This window comes from Perca fluviatilis, chromosome 6 (genome assembly GCF_010015445.1).
Source record: "Perca fluviatilis chromosome 6, GENO_Pfluv_1.0, whole genome shotgun sequence".
Lineage (NCBI taxonomy): Eukaryota > Metazoa > Chordata > Actinopteri > Perciformes > Percidae > Perca > Perca fluviatilis.
In genome coordinates, this window is record NC_053117.1 from 14133054 (window position 1) to 14154930 (window position 21877).

A 21877-nucleotide genomic window follows, 5' to 3' on the forward strand; every position below is an offset into this window, starting at 1 on the left:
CCATTCCTTTAGCACTGTCTTTTCTTAGACGTCTAAAGGACTACCCTGTCTTCCCACTGTTGTGAATAAATCATTCATATTTGACTTCTGAATTATTGAACATACAACATATTACTCTCAGTGAAGGTAAAAACTCACTGCAGCCAAAAGAGATAATAACTTTTTAGGGAAGTGGGCCCAAAAGTGGATAAGTCTTTGCCGAAATTTCATGCTTGGGTATCTTGTGAAAGAGCAGGCCTGACATTGATATATATAACTTCTCTTTTATTCACTTCCCAACACTCAAACTGGACTCTTCTGCTGTGATTGGGTCAATGTTGTGGTGTGTTAGCTTCAATTTGCAGTGTTGAATCTCTAGTTAAAGAGGCTGGAGGGGCTGAATGGGTACTCATCCATAAGTATGGCTTTCACAGCAACACATCCACATTTACACATACAGTACAAAATCAATACCACTAAAGAGTATGCTGCAGTTATTGTGACGTGACCCAGACCACAGGACGGGCAACCTTTTCTTCAAGTCTGTCAATAGCTTGCTGTTATTTTGAGAAAGGTTACTTAACAAATAGACGTTATTGCTCTAGTACAGTATATAAGCATATTGCAGGGGGAGAAAGGAGGCAATAAATTGGACATTCAGATTTGCAATTAATGTAGGATTATTTTTGTTCATTATTTAAGCACAATGTTCTTCAAAAACTTGAAAGGTAATTTCCCCTCCATTCGAATCATAATACATGAGGCAGCGTTGTAGTCGAGTCACCAATTGTCGAGTCCGAGTTAAATCTCGAGTCTAGTGATCGAGTCCAAAGTCCAAGTCTGAGTCACCAAAGAAGAGTCTGAAATACATCTTTTCTTACTGAACCACTGTCACCTATATAGACAGACTGCTCAGAAAGTATAAACAATCTTTTGAAAATTCTTTAAACATTTGTTTGAATATTTAAAATGTCTTTGGCATTTTAAATGTTATATAAGGCAACATTTAGCCACAAAAAAAACTGCATGTGTAAATATAGAATGACATTAGAATGAGACTGTAGAATTAAACCATAGCTGGATTACCAACTGGGCAAAGTGAACAACTGCCAGGGACCACACCTATGTGTATGGTGTGTGGTAATTTGGTTAATTCCTGCATCGTTAAAGGGGCACTCTGTGGATCTGACATATTACTGTATCTTCAGTTTACTCATCACAGTGAGTAGGCACTGTGAAAAAAAAATATTCTTTAGCTCTAGAGGGAGCTTTCTAAAGGCGTGAAGTTTGAAATAAATGAACATTTACCAGGAAGGGAGGCTCTAACAAAAGACACTGTTGACTTGCACTATGGAAAATGTAGGATTCAGTGTTTTGAGGGCTTGGCCAATGCTTAAGACTAACACTCAGGATAGCTCATGCTCTGCTGCATCAGTTACAAACTGTCTCTTTTCCCCCAACTTTTTTTAGAGGTGCAATACTACAGTGCTGGAGTAACAATTTAACTAATCTTGAGACAATATCTCTTTCAGATTCCGCAATAACATCGCAATGCAGGTTTGTCGTTATGCCCGCTTTGTTTATTCACACAGAACTAAGCAAAGTGCGCATAATGCGACCCAAGTGTGTGATTTCACACAGCATGTCGGTATTGACGTGTAAAGGCAGTTACACACCAACCAGACGGCCAACCGTCGGCAGAAAAGCCAGTCGGACTGATCAGTCTCCCCGAGTTGGTCCAAAAAATGCCTCAGAACACACCGAAGAGACGAGACGTAATACGTCTCCATAACAGCAGGCGGCCCTAATCTGTATTGTTGCCCAAAAAATGAAAACCAGCAGCTGATTGGACAAATGCGTCATGTGGGTTTGTTTTCTCCAGAAATTCAAAGACAGATTGTCATGGCGGCTTGTTCAGAATACGATCTCATAGTGTACCAAAATAGTTCACTGAAACATGTTTCTGAAAACATTTTACAGTTTTTTCCAATTGCTAAATGACAGTGGGCACAACTGGAGTCACATGTGCAGAACTCTAACTACAGTCTGCACTACCACCAGTCACCTGAGCTAAACAGTTCACATCAGCTGCAAAACTCAATCAAAGCAACACAACTCTTAACACACATCTCAAAACACTATGCACAGGCCTCACTGAGATAAAACACACACACACACACACAGACACACACACTGTCACTCAGAACACACTGAGGGTAAAAACACTTGCGTCAAACACCAATACAGAAATCACTAACTTTTTCATCTTTACAGTTTGAACAATTTGAGTGACTTGACACTACTCAATAGTTTATTTAAGGAAAAAATATAGATTGTATAACATACAAATTTTTACATAAGGTAAACAAGAATGAATGAAAATCAGCAGTTTTCTTCAATATAGTATTTTGTCTCTAGTAATTTATGGAATTACTGGGGAAAAAACTAAAGGTACATAACAGTACCAAAGAATAGTGTGACTAATCCTGCCTCTCTCCAGCATCATGTGGCAAGTTCTCTTCATCACACTGGATGTCTGCATCATCTCTAAATACAAATGAATGTGGTGTTTCTATTGCTTTCACCTCCATTACTTTCTGAAAAACAGTAAGAACGCAGTTTTACTATTGTAAAGATATAATGTTTTTCACTTTTTTTTATAGCTGTGTATATAACCTCAGACATTTTACCTGGACATGTTGGTATCTTTGCTCTTTTACCTGTTTCTCTCAAACGGTACAGTGTATAATTGTTTCATTTTTATTTGGTGTTTGTATACAAAAAAAGGCTTTCTGAGCTTTCTCTGTATAAATACCATATATGTTCACTAACTAGTCTAAAACAAGACACCTGCTTACGCTTTCAGCTAAAATTGCAATCAGCAGTGTTTGATAGGCACCAGACTGGAATCTATTCTGTTTTGAATGTGTGGTTAACAGTTTTGACAGCAGCGTGTTAGCATTTGAACACAGTGCTGTAAATCTACAGTGTTGTGCACGTTGTGGTTAAAGTCACGGGATAAGTGTGTAGAGTTTTGAAAACTGTGTTCAAGCAATGAGAAACGAACTAGAGTTTGGTCCACATGAACTGCTGCTGTGCAGACTGGAGTTAGAGTTTTGCACATGTGACTCCAGTTGTGCCCACTGTCGTTTAGCAATCGAAAAAAACTGTAAGTGAGAAATAGGCCATGCAGTTGCTGAATCTGTCTTCATTTCAGATCAACAAAGGTTAGTTTAAAAGATTTTCGTCAGATTTTGAGAGACACCGAACAGACTCAAGTCACCAACCTCGCCAGACTGTCCAACGGCCGATTATCAGCCCGGTGTGTAGCTGCCTTAACACAACAGTGTCAGCGCCTAGTGTGTGTGAGCCAATCCGCTGTTAATCAACCGAGTGAACCCGACCTGACCCCCAAACTGCCAACTTTAGTAGTAGTGTAATTGTCAGTAGAGAGGACAAAGACCGCTGTGTGTGTGTGTGTGTGTGTGTGTGTGTGTGTGTGTGTGTGTGTGTGTGTGTGTGTGTGTGTGTGTGTGTGTGTGTGTGTGTGTGTGTGTGTGTGTGTGTGTGTGTGTGTCTGTGTGTGTCTGTGTGTGAGAGGGAGAGAGCGAGCGAGTGGAACAGAAGGTTGCCAGCAATGTTTCTGTTAGTTATTAATAACTTTGGCTACTCAGAACAGTGCTTTGTCACTTTTTGACCTGACTCTAGGTCGACTCACACATGTAGTCCCAATATGCCAGCTATCCCTTTCCCACAGATGTCAGTTCGGCGCTGTGACTACCTCCGCTCTACCTCCTCTAAAACATCTATTGAAGCCTGTCAAGACCCTACAGGATCACAAATCCATTAGCCCCAAACGCTAGGGACCACTACTCTAGCACCACATAGTCTATATTGACATATGCAGCATCAGCCCTGTAAACCCAAAGGAGCTCCGTGAGACAATCAATATCCCTCTGCAGCAGAGCACCACAGTCATCAGGGACTGCATAACCGTCACAAACAAAACCATTCAATCCTGAGCCTCATTTGCAGCACTCCCTACTGTTCAGATACATTTTCCAGTGCACGTCCTTGGGAAGCCTACATGGCAGTGACAGAGCCCTAATTACAGCTAATTATGTGTCTAATAGGCAATTCCCACCCTAATGAATTATCTCTTTGTTTTCCATTGTGAATCACATGCCGAACATGCTCTGCATTGTTAAATTATAACAAGCCTGTTTTCATGGAGATCAACGCAAACAGTTTACAGAACTGTATGTACAGCTTGTGTAGGGATGAAAATAATCCCAAACTGACTTCATAATTATTTTAAATTCTCTGTAAAAGCCTTGTGATTGACTAGAAGCAGAGAGAAGTGGGAAAGATCCTCAGAATGGTGTGGTTTAGGTGGGTGTGCAGACTTTCATTTCATGGTACCGGATTCAATCACCTACTCTACCTTTTTCAGACATGCTCACTCACAGGTGGGTACATTTGTCCTGTCTGACCTTATCACAGACAATAGAGGCCATGAGACCCGACAGTGGCGGTTTGCCACACTCCCACTTATCCACCACCGGAATATAAAGAATGGCCTGGTTTGACACATATTTTATTACTGCAGGTTAGTTCTTTTGAATCTAGATGGTGTCCTTCTTGTATGTTTGCTGGGGTGCCGGAGAATGGAACAGAGAGCACTGCAGAGGGTCAGCAAGGCAGCCCAGAAGATCATCCGGACTCAATTACCAGCAATCAGCGACATCTTTGAGGCCCGATGCCGATGCAGGGCCACTAACATCACCCATGATCCGACACACCCTGCTCACCACCTCTTCAGGTTCCTACCATCTGGTAGGAGATTCGGGACCATAAAAACCCGGGGGGGGGGGGTCACCCAACTTTTGTATTCATGAAACAGCAAAATTTCAAAGTGGCTTGTTTGGTGCATATTTTTCCATGTAGCCCTCAGTCTCGGCCCTCCTTCGCTACCAGATGGGTCTGACCCATGAGTTTGCTGTGGGGCAGGGGGAGCTGCCCCCCTGGTGGCTAAAATGGATAATTGCATTGTTTAAAAAAATGAGTGGAATAATTACGTCTGCCATGACCAGATATTTTATAAATATCTTAAATAACACAAAACAACTAAATGGTGGTAGGTAATACATCAGATTTCATATACTGCTTTAGTAAAAAAATATTTCCTGGCTGACGATGGGAGCAGCAGGACGCAAAATACGAAAATGACTGTTGCTAGTCTGGACATCTTGCCGTGCCAAGGCTGCAATAAATGTTTCCTAAATGCCCCATTTGATGTCAGCTTACAATTGATTGCAGGTTTTGTGTAGATTTGGACTTACGTTTATTCCACTTTGTTTAAACGGTGAAGTGGAGGAAGCCTAGTGACGAGTTCATAGCAACCAGTTTGTGTGTTGAATGTTACCCAGAGTGCCTTGCTGAATGGTCTCAATGTTTTATTGTTTTATTTCATGTGAATACTAGTTTACTAGAGGAGTAACTTAGTATTTTAAGTAATGCAGTAATGCAGGAAGTGTGCATTTAGTTTCCATGTTTATTGTGTTTCCACAACGATGTTAGTGAGTAAATCTACTGAAATGGCCACCAAACCATAACAGAGGAGTGGGATGTGTCAGATGAGAATGCAGAGGTTTAGTCAAATATGTCATGTCTGTAAAAAAACAATGGTAGTAGGCATCAATAAATTGTTGGGAAGGGTCATGCCTTTTTTCCAAATTGTTTTGGAGAGTCATAGATGTTTTTTTTACTGGTGAGTGCCAAGGTCCCAAAACTCCTCCAGTGGCCCCTAAATAAATAACGAACAGTCCGCAATGTGATTTCTGTGAGAATTTTTTTTTATTCAATAGGAGGGTGTATCAGAACAGTGTGCCACTGGTTCCACACTGACTGAAGAGGCTCATTCATGGCCTAACTCAGGAGTGAGTGGCCACAGGTGCATGAATCCCACACTGTCCATCCATTTGTGGCCTCTGTGACCTCTTACCTAACCCCCATGAGGGGCTTGTTAGCCTCTGCCCAACTAATCTTGTTACCTTCTGTCCAACCAGCCCAAAACACATTCATAACTCTGTCAATCAGATCACAGACTGATATCTGTAACCCAGCTCCTCCCGTAACATCATTAGCTCGTCAGGCGCACTTAAGTCCCTAGTGCTCAACGTATCCACAAGTAGGAAACGTGCATACCGGTAATTCTGAGTGTAATGCACTGAGGTAATAACGCCTGATTTACAAGCGGGGGGGAATAATCAGTTCATCAATACTACAATGAGCCTCTGTGTTCATTATGGTACTGAGGCTGAACAATGACACCATCACTTTTATTTCATTGTGGAGTATAGTGGGAGCAGTAGATATGTTTCCTTTGTCACAAGCAATCAAGCTGAGCTCTGGCATTATGAGCAGTGACTCCAAAGAAAGCTTACTTTCCTCATTTTGAATGTGGGATTTAAAGCAACTTACTGTGACTGTGGTAAAGTTGGTTTTATATTGGACATTGGATATTCGACACATTCGAAAAATCAATTATGCGGGTTGCCATTTTGACCTATTCATGTCAAACCACTTTTGGTGAACTCAGCTAACCCCCCTACACATAACACAAAGCTTCTTTTTTCAAAAAAACCCATGCTTTAATTTTCTTTAATATTTTTTTATGTAAAAACATGCTATGAATCTATTATGCGGCTTGACCTTTTGACCTATTCATGTCAAACCACTTTTGGTGAACTCGGCTAACTCCCCTAAACATAACACAAAGCTTCTTTTTAAAAAAAAACATCCTTTGATTTTCAAATATTTTTAATATTAAAAAATGATATAAATCTATTATGCGGCTTGACCTTTTGACCTATTCATGTCAAACCACTTTTGGTGAACTCAGCTAACTCCCTAACACATTGCACAAAGCTTCTTTAAAAAAAACAAAAAACATCCTTTGATTTTAAAATATTTTTTAATATTAAAAAATGATATAAATCTATTATGCAGCTTGACACACGCACGTCAGTCGCAGGGGTAACCGAGCAGCCGCCCAGCCCGCTGCAGAGAGCCGACAGGATTGAAACATGAGAAGCTTTCAGCGACTTTACATTGAAAAAACGATGCAGCTTACATTGATGTTCAAATGAATACAGGTTGGCAGGACGGTCTGAAATGTACGTTTCGTTGGTACATGTGAGATGTTCGAGTCACAAACATGTCTCGTCTTCAAAAACAAGGAAATGAAACGTGTTACGTCAACCCGTTCTCACTTCCGCTTGGATATTGGCTGTGATTGGTTGAATTCGCGGGAAACTCCGGTTATTGGTGAAGAGTAAAATATATTTATAAAATGAAAGGATGTATTTTTTTTTAATAGAAGCTTTGTGTTATGTGTAGGGGGGTTAGCTGAGTTCATCAGAAGTATTTTGAGATGAATAGGTCAAAAGGTCAAGCCGCATAATAGATTTATAGCATATTTTTACATACATATATTTTTTTTATTAAAGGATGTTTTTTTTTGAAAAAAGAAGCTTTGTGTTATGTTTAGGGGAGTTAGCCGAGTTCACCAAAAGTGGTTTGACATGAATAGGTCAAAAGGTCAAGCCACATAATAGATTTATAGCATTTTCTAATATTTAAAAATATTTAAAATATCAAAGGATGTTTTTTTTAAATAAGCTTTGTGTTATGTGTAGGGTTGATAAGTTCATCAGAAGTATTTTGACATGAATAGGTCAAAATGGCAAGCCGCAGTATAGATTTTTCGAATGTGTCGAATATCCAATGTCCAATATAAAACCAACTTTACCACGGTCTTACTGTGGGCATTTGGGAACTAACTTGAATGAATAATTTAGGTACAATGATGCAAAACACCAGGATGTAAAAGCTCATATTCAGGCCCATAGTGAGACAGCAAAACAATATGTGTAGTTTAGTTTTCTCAGAAGTGAAGTTTACCTACAGCGCTTTTATTTTTTTATTTAAGGGGCGCAATAATAGAGAGCAGTGCGATGTGTCCTTAACAGAAATGTAGGACGATGGGAGCAGCTGTAAGGTCGATGGGCGCTAATTCTAAATGCGTAATTAAGAAACACTGCAAAATAATTAAGCGTGCTATAAATTAATCAGTCTGCGAATTCATTTTCTGGTTCAGGGGTTTCAACCGCACAGACAATCAGAGGGAATGGTTCATCTGGAATTAGGAATTTAAATGCCATTCTCTGGCGTAAAAAAAAAAAATTCACTTCACTTGACCTGTTCCTGCCCTCAGTGTACTCATAGAGCAGCTTTTAAAAGACCATGCTCTCTGTATTATCTGTTTCATTTCAAAAGCAGGGTGCACTACATGCGTAATTTTGGTGCCATTGCAAACTGACAAATTTGGCAACTTACCTATCGACGCTGATCACGCACAGGGTCATGATGGAGGCAGTGCAGCACATTACATCCATGCCGATGAAGATGTTGCAGAACACCTCTCCAAAAAGCCACTTGCCCCCGGTGAGGTCAGTCACTATTACAAACGGCATCACAACTATGGCCACTGACAGGTCCGCCACTGCGAGAGAGACCAGAAGGTAGTTTGAAGGTTGCCTTAGTTTCTTCACCACGCACACCGCGATCACCACCAGCGTGTTCCCCATGACGGTGACGGCCGTGATGATCGCCAACATCACCCCAATAATAATCTTCTCCGGGCGCCCGAAATCCTGCAGCTGCTCCCCGCATGACTCGTTCCACATGGTTGTGGGACTGACGGTGACCAGGACGTTGTACATGAGCTGCAGAGTGCCATTGATAACTTCGGAAATATCCTCTTTCTTGGTAAAAGTGAGCTCAATTCCCGAAGTATTGAACATCACGACAACGTTTTCTCGGAAGGGGTGCAAGGGACACCTCGCCAGTGCACTCTACGCGCATATTTGGATATGTGTAACTTGCTCTCGACTCCTGTCCAGCGGTTTTAGATCGCGACTGTTGCAGCTGCACCACATCGCAGCTGCCAACAACTCACACAGCCTTCTTGACTGCTTTCTGTTTAGGAATGCTCCGTCTGAAGTGTTATAAGTGCGCGCTCCATCCCTTCAGGGGGAAAAATAACTCCTACTCCAAAAGTATGACATTTGGAAAAGAAAAAAAATAGTTATAGAAATCTAAACATGCCGAAGTGCTTGTTTCTCAGTTCACTAACCGGACAAATATAGACTGTTTGCGGAGTTGCGCTGCGCAAACCGCACCTATCCATGTGACGCATCACTTAGTACGCACAGACTGAATACGAGTCATGAGGGATTCGGCAGAGGTTTCAAAGTGGATTCAATGAGTCCAAGCGTGCGAAGCCATTAACAGTTTAGTGATTATTTGGGCATTCTCCTAGCTGTACTCACCATCTTAATCAGAGAATAAAGCACGAGTTTCCTTGTGTGCCTTTTTATTAATATAATCTAACGTGTGTCTATTTTATATTTGGCTGTTAGTTAATCACAAAAATCCTACATCATATCACACATATCTCCTCCCAAGCACACGTCTCTGTATTGTTATAATTGTCCGAATGAGCTGGCTGGAAACCCCTGTGACAGATTTGTGTTTAAAAACAGCCAAGCCTTTTTTGGAGACAAGGAAATCATGCAGTAGAGTTTGCTTTAAAAAAGAAAACAAAAAGCCTGCTTTTCCCACATGCCTCTAGAATTTGAAAAAGAGACAGGAAATTAACCTCATGGCATTTTGCCAGTGCCCCCAACAAGCAAAAACCCATCAACAGAACATCTCACTCAAACTGTGAGACTCAAACTCAACTCCTACACGTTTATTGCACTGATGCCTTTTTTGGTTGCCTTGGCTCCTCAAATGTAACCTCTGAAGACAAATCTAAAGAGAAAGTCCAGCACTGCTGAAGGGGGAAAAAAGGGAAAAAAGAAAAAGAGGGGGATGGGGGGGGGGGGGGGGGGGGGGGGGGCGGGAGGGGGGGGGGGGTGTGTGTGTTGTGGGGGGGGGGGGGGGGGGGGGGGGGCCCCCCCCCTCTTTTTGTGGGGCGGCCCCCCTTTTTTTTTTTGGGGGGGGGCCCCCCCCCCCCCATACCTTTTAGTCACCATTACCTACTGCTCAGTCTGACAAGACAGTAATTTGTCAATGATTTATATATCACATGTCGGTAAATACATGTAGTAGTCAGAGGAGACAGGTCAGGTGTGTTCATTTTGTGTCTCTTTGTGGTGGTTTTGCATGTTTCTGTAGTCGTTTTGCCTCTCTTTGTGTGCCTTTGTGGTAGTTTTGTGTGTCTTTGTAGTCATTTTGTATCTCTTTGTGGTCATTTAGCTTTTTTGTGTAGTCGTTTTTCATCTCTTTGCGGTTTTATTGCATCTCTTTGTGGTTGTTTTGTGTCTTTTTTTGGGCCCTTTCTCGTCACATAGTGTTCCTTTGTGGTTTGGGGTCTCTTTGCGTTCAATTTGAGTTTTTTTGTGGAGGTTTTTTGACCTTTTTGTTCCATTTATTTTTCTTCATGTTTGTCTTTGTAGCTATATGATTCACTATCCAACAAGAAACAGTCACTTCAAAGGTGGTTCTGGCCCAGGGGCCCCCTACAGTACGTTCAGTTGTGAGTAGGGATAAGTCTTGGGCTTTGATACAAACACGCTGAGACAGCTAAAAATGCAGATCTGTGTGCTCCTTTATTAAAACGTGGTGTGGTTTGTCAGAAGTGAAAGCGTCATTTGAACCAATATCAGGAAATTACCTTAAAATGCAAAACTTGTTTGGATCCCCTTTGCAGTCCAAATCCCCGGTGGCCTGTTTGGATGTTGGGTGACTAAGACTCTGTCCAATAAACAAGCCCCATGGTAATCCATGTGACTTTTGCTCACAAGCACTGGAACTATTCTAATTGGGCAGTAAGAACAAAAATAGTGGTAAACATGTCCTATAACAGGAACAATGCAGGCTGCCATCACATTTTACATTTTGACCTGTAATTACACCAGCATGTTGGTCATTTTCTGATGTTTAAATGTCAGAGCACAGTGCCAAAAGCAAGCCTTCAGGTCTTATCCAAACAATCTGTATAAGACATGACGGGTAATGCCATTGACTATGTCGTCTTGGAGCCCATCTGTATCTCTGACATGAACTGGCATAATGTTATCAGTCAGTCAGTTGAAGTCAAATGTCTGCTCTTTAGAAATAGATTACAGCTGAAAGCAGAAAGGTGGAGATTGTCACTCTTCACAGGCCAGGGTGGATGGATAAACATTGTTTATCTCATTTTCTTGGCAGCAAATTGAGGATTTGCGAACATGACCTTAATAAAGCGACACACGGAGTAGGAGCTAATTTCATCATGATAAAAAAAATGCAAGAGAGGAGCAGAATATATAAAAACACATTTGTTTCTGAAGTACCTGGCTGCAGAAATGACCAGTGAAGAACACATAGAGTGTTTGTGATTTTGTGCTGAACACAAAGGGAGGATCACTTCCAAATGACAAACACACAATATTATAAAACCAGGAATTTTATTTTGTAAGTATCAGCCATATAATTTAAAAGGGTTTGATTCTGCTTACTATAAAACAAGCTATTTTACTAGCTTACTACAGATGCCAAGTGGTTTCTTGTATTGTCTTAAACCCCTTTATCTCAATTTCATAGCATTTTCCGATAGTGATGACTTATACAGTAAAAAGTCCACTGACAGCTTGTACAGTATGTGATGCTTTTTACAGAAAAACAAATTTTAAAAGAGACTTTGTCTTAGAAAATAAAAGTAGGTATTCAAATACATATTGCAGTGCATCAAAGAAATAGGTCATGTCCTGTTGTTGTTTTTTAACACATCCTAATAAATCCATTAGCAAAAACGTTAGATCATAATACATATTCATGTGGAAAAACCCATAAAAAATCCCATTTGCTAAGTCATAGCCACAGCAACAAAAGGCCTTTAGGTTTTGTATCACTAAATATATCCTGGCTTTTCCTCTCTTAACATAGACTTTATATTCTTAGCTGTCATTAGCAGTTTTAAATGTGATTGATTTAAAAAAAAAAAAAAAAAGCAGAATTACAGCAGGGGTCGTGCCCTCGTGTTCACTCTTAGCTTGAGTCAAAACTCTTACCAAAGGGGTAAGACTGTAGCATACTGCCAATGTTGTTATGAGTCCCTTGGACAGCGTTGTATGCCGGCAGATGAAAAAACTTAAATGTTATAGATTTATCTAAAGCTTCAATGGTAAAGGCCATATTTTGACATGGAATATCTACAGTGTCATCCACCAGCTCACAAATACCAACAGTATTCCTCTCCATGTTGGCCCTGCAGACTTCTGCCACCACCGGCAACCTTCATCCAGGGACCACATATGAAAATGCTCTTAGCTATATCTGGGGCAATACATTTATTGTTTATCGTCCCTGATAAATGCATGTATATGCAGCCATAAGCCTTTCTAATTGCTTAACTGACCTCTTGGATTGTTTAAAAAAAAATAAAAAAATACAGTAACATGTTAGCCTTCCCTACTTCGATTATTGCAGCTGTAGGGAGTATAAAAACGAAGTCACAAACTCCTACTGATTGCTGCTTACCCCCCACAAATCTGAAAAGGCCTTGCTCTAATTATAATAAAATAAAACCTTCCGACTGACAGACTGTTAACTACACTGTTCTACATTTTGCTGAGGCACCTATCCAGAGCCACATAGAGTGAGTAGTGAGTTAGTATACAACATACATTGATTGACATGTTGCAATTACTGTTACATGACACATAATATCAAGCTTGACATATTCTGATGTTGGCTAGGCCTCATGGAGAGGTTTTGGGGGCAGTGTTTAAAGTCATAATGGAAGGTCACTTTGATTCTCACATCTGTGGCAGTTACTTCTATATGTCAATAGATGGCATTACAACCATTAGAACTTAAAACATTTACAAGCACAACCAGGTTCCCTTTTTGTTTTTGCTGTTTTATACGTTGTTGTCATCCAAGGACCAAGGATTAAATGGAATCCGTTGAAGACTAAAAATAGAAAAAGGCATGTTCGTCAATCTAAAAATAAGGAGGAGAGTTTATCTTATGGAAGTGAACTGCACTATCCCATCTGGTAATTCCCCAAAAAAACAGTAGTGGATATAAAAGGACAAAAGGAATGGTTACTTTCTGGAACAGTGATTCATTTATTCCTGCAGAGACCCAGGTGCGAGCACAAAGTCATCACCTCAATGCCACTGGGAGCATTTCTATGATTGTTTCAAAAGAGTTTAGGGCTAATTGCCAATATGCCTGGCCGCTGACCTGAAAACCAAAGCTCTGTGAGCTTTTTGGACTTTTAAGAATGTTAGTCGACCTCATTTGCCGTTCTTATTAAAAAAGAAAAGTGCTTTAAAATAACAAAGAGACACACATCTATACACATGTCAGCAGCTGACCTTGAGTAGGTGGTAAAGCAGCTTTTCATCATGCTTATCTTTTAGTTGTGCCTTTTCCTATCCAAAATTAATATCTGTAGTTGTAAAGTGAGGCGCCAAAGGTTTGTAAGACTATTATTACTAAATCCTCTTGAAAGCCATACATAGCTGTGATACAAACTACAATACAAAATGTGGGTGATTGCCCAAAAGACAACAGACCGCCTGTTTAATCACACAGTAACCATTTTTAGCTTTGTTTCAAGCATTTTAAATATGGACATTGTTCATGATGTCACAACCCTTATTGAAAAAGTTCTCAAAAGGGGCGCAGCATCTACCAGTCAGTTTCCCTGTGCAAAAATTGCCCAGGAACTATCTGAGCTTAATTTGTGATAGTTAATGATTTGTGAATAATCATAAAATTGCTATCATAAATTAGATTTATTGCCACCATATGGTTAAGCCTGTCAAACATATTACTCACCATCACCAAGCTGGACAAAGATACAGTACTTGCCCCAGTGACTTTAGTGGGCTGTAATTGGCCACAAATAGAAAGTTGTGTATCTCCAAGGTTAAAATGTGTAGCCTACTGAGTAAATATGAAACATGCCATGCTAAATCATAGCCCAGAAAAAAATTGTTTAAGACAAACAATCTGCAATTTTCATGTTGGAAATTCTCTCTAGCTGTTGTAGCTATATAATTTCATTTATAGCCTTAGAGTTTTAGAATCTGTCGGTTTTGCACATTAATTACTTTATGTTGACTGCATTATTTGGGTAATATTAACATTAGTCATTTTATCATTATTGGATTATTCCATGGGAGCTTAACTTATATGAGTCTACATTAAAAGTAGGCTACAGGACATGCAGGTCACTGACATTAACTGACTGTTGTCATGAAGTGACACGGATTTACCATTTTTGCACACAATTTCACATTTGCAACACAAACTACTGAACTTAGCTTGCCAATGTGTTACATCGCCAGATGGCGACAAAACTATACCCCAATATGTGTCTATTAAAAAAAAAAAGAAAAGATTGACAGTTCCGTAAACGAATTGTCTTGCGGTCGAAATGACTGATTATCCAATCAGGGTACGGGAGGGAAGATACCGTCTATCAACCACTTAAGTCCAGTATCAGGTGGATTCATTTAGTACAGACGTTAAGCGGCTCTGGTTAGGAATAATTGGACCCCTCGTGCCAGGTGAGAGATATCTGTCTAATCAGTTATAATTTCTCATGATGTAACATTAGTAACTATCCGTGTATTGTTCGTTAAAAACGTTTAGCTTTTTGGAAATATTTGGCTGTATTTAGTTTCTAGTGGTTGTCAGTCGGCAACACGTGTTTTGCTAGCTAACATTTCTGTTAATTTTAGCTAACTGTGGTGCCATGCTGACAACCCAATTGCTTGTGTCTAGATACTCAATTAATGGGTAAATAAAAGTATTTTTATGAAGATTAAGGGAAATCTATTTACGTCAATGTTAGCGGTACCTTTTTTTTTAAGTCCGACAACCCGATAATAAATAGCTGATTAGCATAACTTTATTTCTTAAAGATAGCTATTGCTAGCTTACTTGACACGTGGTCTAGTCAACGCTGTCTTTCCAACACCCCTCTCTAACGTACAACAGCTGAAATATTCTTTGCATAGCAATTAACTTGTACAAGATCGAGTGAAACATAGCTTTAGTACTTTTTCATCGAGTTTTTGGGTGATTTCCACATACGTGTGACAAGCTTTTTTTCCTCATGAGTTAGCTAACTTAACTGCACACAACTATTAAAAAATTTGGTAAGCAAAACTGCAGCCTCTTGATGAACTGAATGCAGTATGTCTGTCTATCAACTGGCTAGGCTTGAGTTGTGTATCCCAAACGTAACTAATAATCAGGGTGGTAACTTATTAGTTTAGGCTAGGGCTGGGCGATAGGGAGAAAATCGGATATCACGATATTCTTTACCAGATACCTTGATATTGCGGCGCTATTCTAGGGTTGACAATTGGTGCTTTATAAAACATCTTCACACTTAGATTTTAGATAAATAATCATCAGTAATGTAGATATAATGTCTAAGTGGGGAAAAGGCAAATAATAGAACGGCTAGAACAGTCTGATAAGGTCAGAAAAGTACATCACTTTACTGTAATGCAGTCTTTAAAACCAGTAAAAGACAACACGTATGTCATATCACGATATTCAAAATCTAAGACGATATCTAGTGTTTTTTTTTTTTACTAAGGTAAGACCAAATGGACCTAAAATGTCAAGTGGTGTAACCACAAAGGAATGATTATTTCATCCACTACATTGTTTGTGAGTGCACTCATACATATATAACTCCTATTTCAAAATTTCACCCAAAAATAGATTTTATTAGGATTACTTTTAAATTTAAATTATATTTATATATTTATCAAGTGGTAGATGTGCTGGAAACATTTGTTTTCTAAATAATCTTGGACAAATTGTGTAAAAAGTCTTAAAAAAATTTTTCTACAGTGAAGTAGAGTATTACATTTTATCAAACATTAATATACCTGCACATTATCATATTTTCAAGAAAAATACTGGTTACCCCATTTGACACAAACCAGTTAAACCACCTGATGCTTCTATAGTCAAAAACCTTGTGACACTATCAAGCACTGCAGTCAAAGTAGTTCATTGAACTTGGCTTTAATGTAATTTCAATGACAAATATTTAAATATATTTAAAACTCATTAAATTAAACCACTAACATCTTAACACATTGTGTGTGTATGTGTGAACAGTGTTTGTGTGTGTGAGAAAGAGAGAGATGGGTAAAAGAGAGAGGGAGAAGCAAGTCTGTTTAGAGTTGTGCATGCCCTTCAACGTGTTTACAGTTAAAGAGCTCATTTTATTTTATGCTTTTTGTTTTTATTATGCTTATGCTCCAAACAGCTCTATTGTAGTCCAGCCTTTACTTCAGAGACAAACGTTATAATGCTCGCATAGCTGCTAGCATGGCACGGCCTCATACTCTGCTTCTGACTGGCTAGTAGTCCTTACCTAGCTACTGTGCATGTGAGCCTTACTCTGTAGCTAAAACAGAGAGCTCAACACACAGGGTGAAAAGAGGAGCTGCAGCAGTGTGATGTACAACACAAATATGGTGTTTTTGGAAAATTAAACCATGTAAAACTATTGTGGTACAACCTCTAAATGCAATTATTAACCTGAAAATTAGCATAATATGAGCTCTTTAACTCTTTAATGGTGCATTTATCTGAATTCAATTTGAACAGCATTTTTTTATATTTAAGTAACATTTTATACTTACATTTTTTTTTAGGTATTTTAAAGCTGCTGTTCTTGTACCACATTAGGGGGCCACAGCTCAATTGCCTCATTCTATTTTATTAAATTATTGTAACATTGCAAAGGAATGCTATAGAAATTTTAATTTAAGGCTAAAATGTTTTTAAACACCAAGGCCTTGCACTATAATGATGAAGCTATCTTAAATTGTTGGATAAATTACCTCCACTTTTAAAAAATGTTCAATGTAAAATCGAATTTGTCAGGCACTCTAATGGATACATAGATCAACATATGGCCTTGGTGTTAATAATCAAATGTCATTTTTACACAAAATTTTAAATTTTACTTGGGTCATACCATTTGACATGTTAACCAAAGAACTGAACTTAACCTAAAAATGTCTTAACTTATATTTATCAGAGTTATTAACCTTGTGATGCAGCAGTTATGCTGATCAGGGGTCCTTTTCTCTGATGTAAGTTCCTGTCATGTGGTCTTCTTGCTGATTTTAACAAAATGGCACCTTGAGTGGTGGTTACACCACGTTGACATTTCAGGAAGCTAGAATGACTAACAGGATTCCCTAAATTATTAAAATAAATAAGCATAATTTTAAAATGTATTGTAAATGCGTATAATAACCTTTTTAATTTAGGTTAATGCCCAATTAGTTTATGGGATCTTTTATTAAGAAATTTGCCCATTTTTTTTAAGCAAGCTAAAAATACAAAGTTGACGGTTACACCACTTACACATTTTTGCCATTAATCACCAATTATTCTCTTACAATTAATTAAAACCAAACTCTTTAAAATATGGCCTCTAAAAAAGTATGTATTGACGTAATTTGTCTGTTTTTTGAATGTAATGTATTTAAATTTAATTTAACCTTTTTATAGACACAAAAAAATGTGTGTCACATCATTGACCCATTTACCGTTATCTCTGAATAGAAGATGCACATTGCATTGAAATGTTTGTCATTACAATTTAGTGTGCATGGTTTTCTTAGGAAGTATACCATATGGGACATAGGCCTGTCGCGATAGTCAATAAATCGAGTTATCGCACGATAAAAAAAAAATGAGCTCGATAATTTTTCCGGCCGCGATAATTTCCATTTGCATGCTTGTTTGTTTTCCTCGTCTCTCTCTACCAAAGAGACTGGAGGACCACTCTCGGTTCCTTAGCGTAACGAGGAGTGAACCCTCTTGTCAGTCGCATGGTCTTTGTGGGGGCGGGACTGCGGACAGAGAGACAGAGACAGACAAACGCTAGTTGAGAGTTGAGCGCAGGGTTTCCCGCAGCACTTTGCAGTTAAGGGCGCCAAAAAAGAAAGTAGGCCTATATGAGCGATATCCACCGTGTTATTTGACGTCTCGGTTTCTCCCTTTCAATCCAAACCACACAGCTGACAACCTGCAGGTGGAGACTGTGGAGACGGGCTCGGACATAACGCCGCTGGTCAGTCTCGTAAGCGGTTTCAGGAAAGTGGCTGCATGTTTCCGACAATGCACAGAACATTAACGGTACAAGCCTACAGCTGTCCGCGGACACGGAGTGTGGAAAGTATGTCAGAGTTGCACGGTGTGTGTGTGTGTGTGTGTGTGTGTGTGTGTGTCCGTCCGCCCGCCCGCCCCCACGAAGCTCCGACCTGAAGAGGAGCAGAAGCCGCACCTTCGCCAAAATGAAGACTGAAAAACAGAACTATTTTGGTACATTTACTCGCCATGTGGCAGATAGCCATACAGATAGATTTAATTTATTAATTATATATTATTTAAATTTAATATTTAGAGTTAAATAATTGTAAAATGTAGTACAGAGTCTGTAGTCTGAGAACTTACGTGTCACAAACGGCAATTCCACAACTGTACATCAGCGTGAAAGACGACATACTAAAGGAGATCAAAGACATGTTCTGGATATTTAAAATGTCTTCCAGTTCCAGTGTTAAATATTATTTAGAAATAAAAGTGTATTGATCTTTGAAAAGGTGTACCTGTATTATTATGCCATTATCATTATATTAGATGCAAATGGTCTCTCGATGACAATATTATCGTTTATCGCAATAATTTCTGGGACAATTTATCGTCCAGCAAAATTTGTTATCGTGACAGGCCTAATGGGACATGCTTCTAACTTTTTTTCCTGTGGGTGTTTCCCTGCAGTCAACCCATTTTGTGTCAACTGGTTATAAAAAGAACTTGACCAAATGGATCAAAAGAAACCACCTGATCTTGGTAGTATGTCGAGCATGCCTTGGCTGGGACGCAGAGGAGGACTACAGCCTCAGGACCCAGCTGTAGGGCGCAGTAGAGGGCTGCTGCTCTCTCCCGAAGGGCCTAATATAGGACGAGCCAGAGGTTTCCCCACTCTTGGCGATACCCCACAAGGGCGGGGAGTAACTCTACCCATTACGGAACCAGTGGTTGGCCGAGCCAGAGGGCTGCTCTTCCCAGCAGCTGAACCAAAGGTAGGGGTGGCAGGAGGTGCAATCATGCCTAGCCTGGAGACGCAGCACAGACCGATGGCTCCACATGAAACCCAGACGCAGCACCAAACAGTAGAGACCTCTGCTTCAACAACAAAAGAGGTTAGATCAAAAAAATATGTATCTGCAGATACTGCACAATTTGCATGTTTCAATTTTCTTAATATTTTGCTGTACATTAAGAGCTGCTAAGGATTTTGTCTGCTTAAAGGTTGACCTGCCTACCTTTGGTCAAAGATCATCACTGGTCTCAATGTTCAGGGGAATGGGCATTGAGCCATCAATGACCTTGTGGGGAAGAGGAACACCACCAGTAGGTTTGTATTTATTTATTTATTTATTTTGGATTTTAGGGGAAACACTTAAACAGGAATCGGACAGATTGGTAACTACTGTGCATTAACAATGTCTAATTATAAGGACTTACAGATCATTTGCACAAACATTTTTGCATGCTTCTCTGAGAGAATAAACAAAACAATGTTACAGCTACTTGTAATATGTGCCCAGGTAGTGTATTAGCCATGGACATCTTATTTTGTGATGTGATTATTTCTTTTTTGAGAATATTTTTGATGTAATTCTTAGCTATCAGTAATGCAGTAACTTCTTTAGATTGGGAAGAGTATTAGTTACAATGCATTCAGCTTTGGCACCCTCTTGAAGCACAAAGAGTGCAAGAGGATCTTGATAAACAGAAAATGTGCATGGAATATAATTTCAATTTTTTTTTTAAACAAATTCATCAATTCCTATAATTTTGATATTTTATAAAAAAAAAATACATTGCCACAGCTATACAATGGTCTCCTCTGTATCAGTTAAATTACATTCAGAGAAAATATATATGAAATAAAGTATAATTTTATGCCAGTAAAAATCTGTGTGTGTGTGTGTGTGTGTGTGTGTGTGTGTGTGTTGTGTGTGTGTGTGTGTGTTCTTAAAAAGCTGTTCCTTCAGTAGAAAAAGCCCCACCTCATTCAATAATGTCAAAGCCATTCCACATGTGCACACTTTGTTTTCCCTCTTTCTGTCTGGTTGCAATAGTTGCAATAAAAAAACATTTAACCCTTTGTGTTGACTTCAGGTCACATTGACCCATTTTCAATTTTTGTTTTATATCAGAAAATATTTATGTAGAAATAAGCACTGAAAATGTGTAGAATAAAAATTTAACAATTTAAAATGTTTGAAAAAGCAAAAACAGACTGTGGAAAAAAAGCCGTCAAATGTTTTTTTTCAAGGTTGATGGGAAGACAACACAAGGGTTAAACATCAAGACCCCCATTTACCAAAGGCACGCAGCGAGCAACCCTCAATGGGCTGGCACACGTCGATCCATTCAGATCAACAGCTAATGCCAGTTTAACCCATGTCACTGTGTACTGAGTTACATTATGTTGTAGGAAGAGGAGCAGCTGGAGATTTGGGTGATGCAAAGCTGCAAGACACCCCCGTAGGTGTCATCAGCAGCCCAGAAAGCTTCAGCCAACTTGAAGAGGTTATGGGCAGAGGCATCAGGTAGGCAGAAGAGCTCCTGTGTATTAACTAACATACACTAAATATTAGAAATGGCTGTCAGTATAATACAACACCACCGCAAACTACATCCTCCAAAAATGACCATGAAGTTGAATCTAAACCTTAAAGGTGCAATATGTAATACTGACAGCTAGTGTTTAAAATAGTTACTGCAGTACAAATTCAAAATACTGGCGAGTCGTCTCCCCCGCCCCCCCCTCCCCAGACTCGAAGTTCTGGCTGAGACCGCAGCATCCACAACAATGTTGCTAGACGCTTGTCTCACATAGCCAGACATTACTTCACAGTACAGCGGAGTAGCTAACGTTAGATGATGGCTATATTGACGGTCATAAAAGCCAGTGCTCACGCGGAGCTCTGTACAGACAGACAGACACACTTTTTCGGCTTAGAATTACAAACCCAACAACCTCGCTGTCCTCTCCACCCGACAGACGGACACACTTTCTCGGTTTAGAATTATGGTAGGAACCGCTAAAAATAACGCTACTTTGCCGTCCTCTCCACCCGACTGAATACACTTTATTGGCTTAGAATTAAAACGCAGTGCAAACTCACAATCCTCTCTTCCCGATTTACAGCCCCCCCTCTCTTGGCTTAAAATAACTCACCGTTGTCTGCCATGGCCGCTGAACAGGCTACACATAAACAGTCATGGGCTGCTTGCCTGGTCCTCCGGTAACATTAGCAGGGTTAGCATGGCGGCATTAGCCCGGACCAGTCGGGATCACTTTACTGGCTGTGTCTCAATTGTTTTTGTGAGTAAACCAACTCGGGTACTCTAGCTATATAATTCAATGTGAGTACACAAATGTTGAAAGTACATTGATGAAATAACCGTCCCTTGTAGTCATGCAAAATGATCCTGAAGCTAATGTTCAGGAGGAAATTAGCCAACTCGGCGTCCTTTTGGGCTCTAAGCTGTCTCCATCTTTCAAATACGTCTCCAGTATTTACCCAGGGTAACAGGACAAAACACAAACCGAAATTCCGTCAGGGAATGGAAATTTCAAAAGGAGAAAATTCTGGTATTAGCATTGTTGTCAGAAAAGATAGTATTTCAACTTGGCATGTTTCCTTAATATCTGATGATGCATTGGGGTCATTTTGGGATTTATTAAAGTAAATGTATTACA

At 39.6% G+C, this 21877-nt stretch overlaps 2 protein-coding genes across 2 annotated transcripts in view; one reads left to right on the plus strand and one right to left on the minus strand.

Moving 5' to 3' along the window:
* The window catches only part of htr7c (5-hydroxytryptamine (serotonin) receptor 7c), a 34856-nt gene extending 25651 nt beyond the window's left edge, over positions 1-9205 (minus strand). Inside the window, exon 1 of the mRNA XM_039802118.1 lies at positions 8380-9205. Within this exon, the coding sequence (XP_039658052.1) occupies positions 8380-8846 (467 nt within the window). The 5' untranslated portion in view covers positions 8847-9205. The remainder of the gene's footprint in view (positions 1-8379) is intronic.
* A 5311-nt stretch (positions 9206-14516) lies between these two features.
* Positions 14517-21877, plus strand: part of piwil2 (piwi-like RNA-mediated gene silencing 2) — a 41348-nt gene continuing 33987 nt past the window's right edge. Inside the window, exons 1-4 of the mRNA XM_039804269.1 lie at positions 14517-14615; positions 18877-19301; positions 19411-19516; positions 20606-20720. Coding sequence (XP_039660203.1) covers positions 18921-19301; positions 19411-19516; positions 20606-20720 — 602 coding nt within the window. The 5' untranslated portion in view covers positions 14517-14615; positions 18877-18920. The remainder of the gene's footprint in view (positions 14616-18876; positions 19302-19410; positions 19517-20605; positions 20721-21877) is intronic.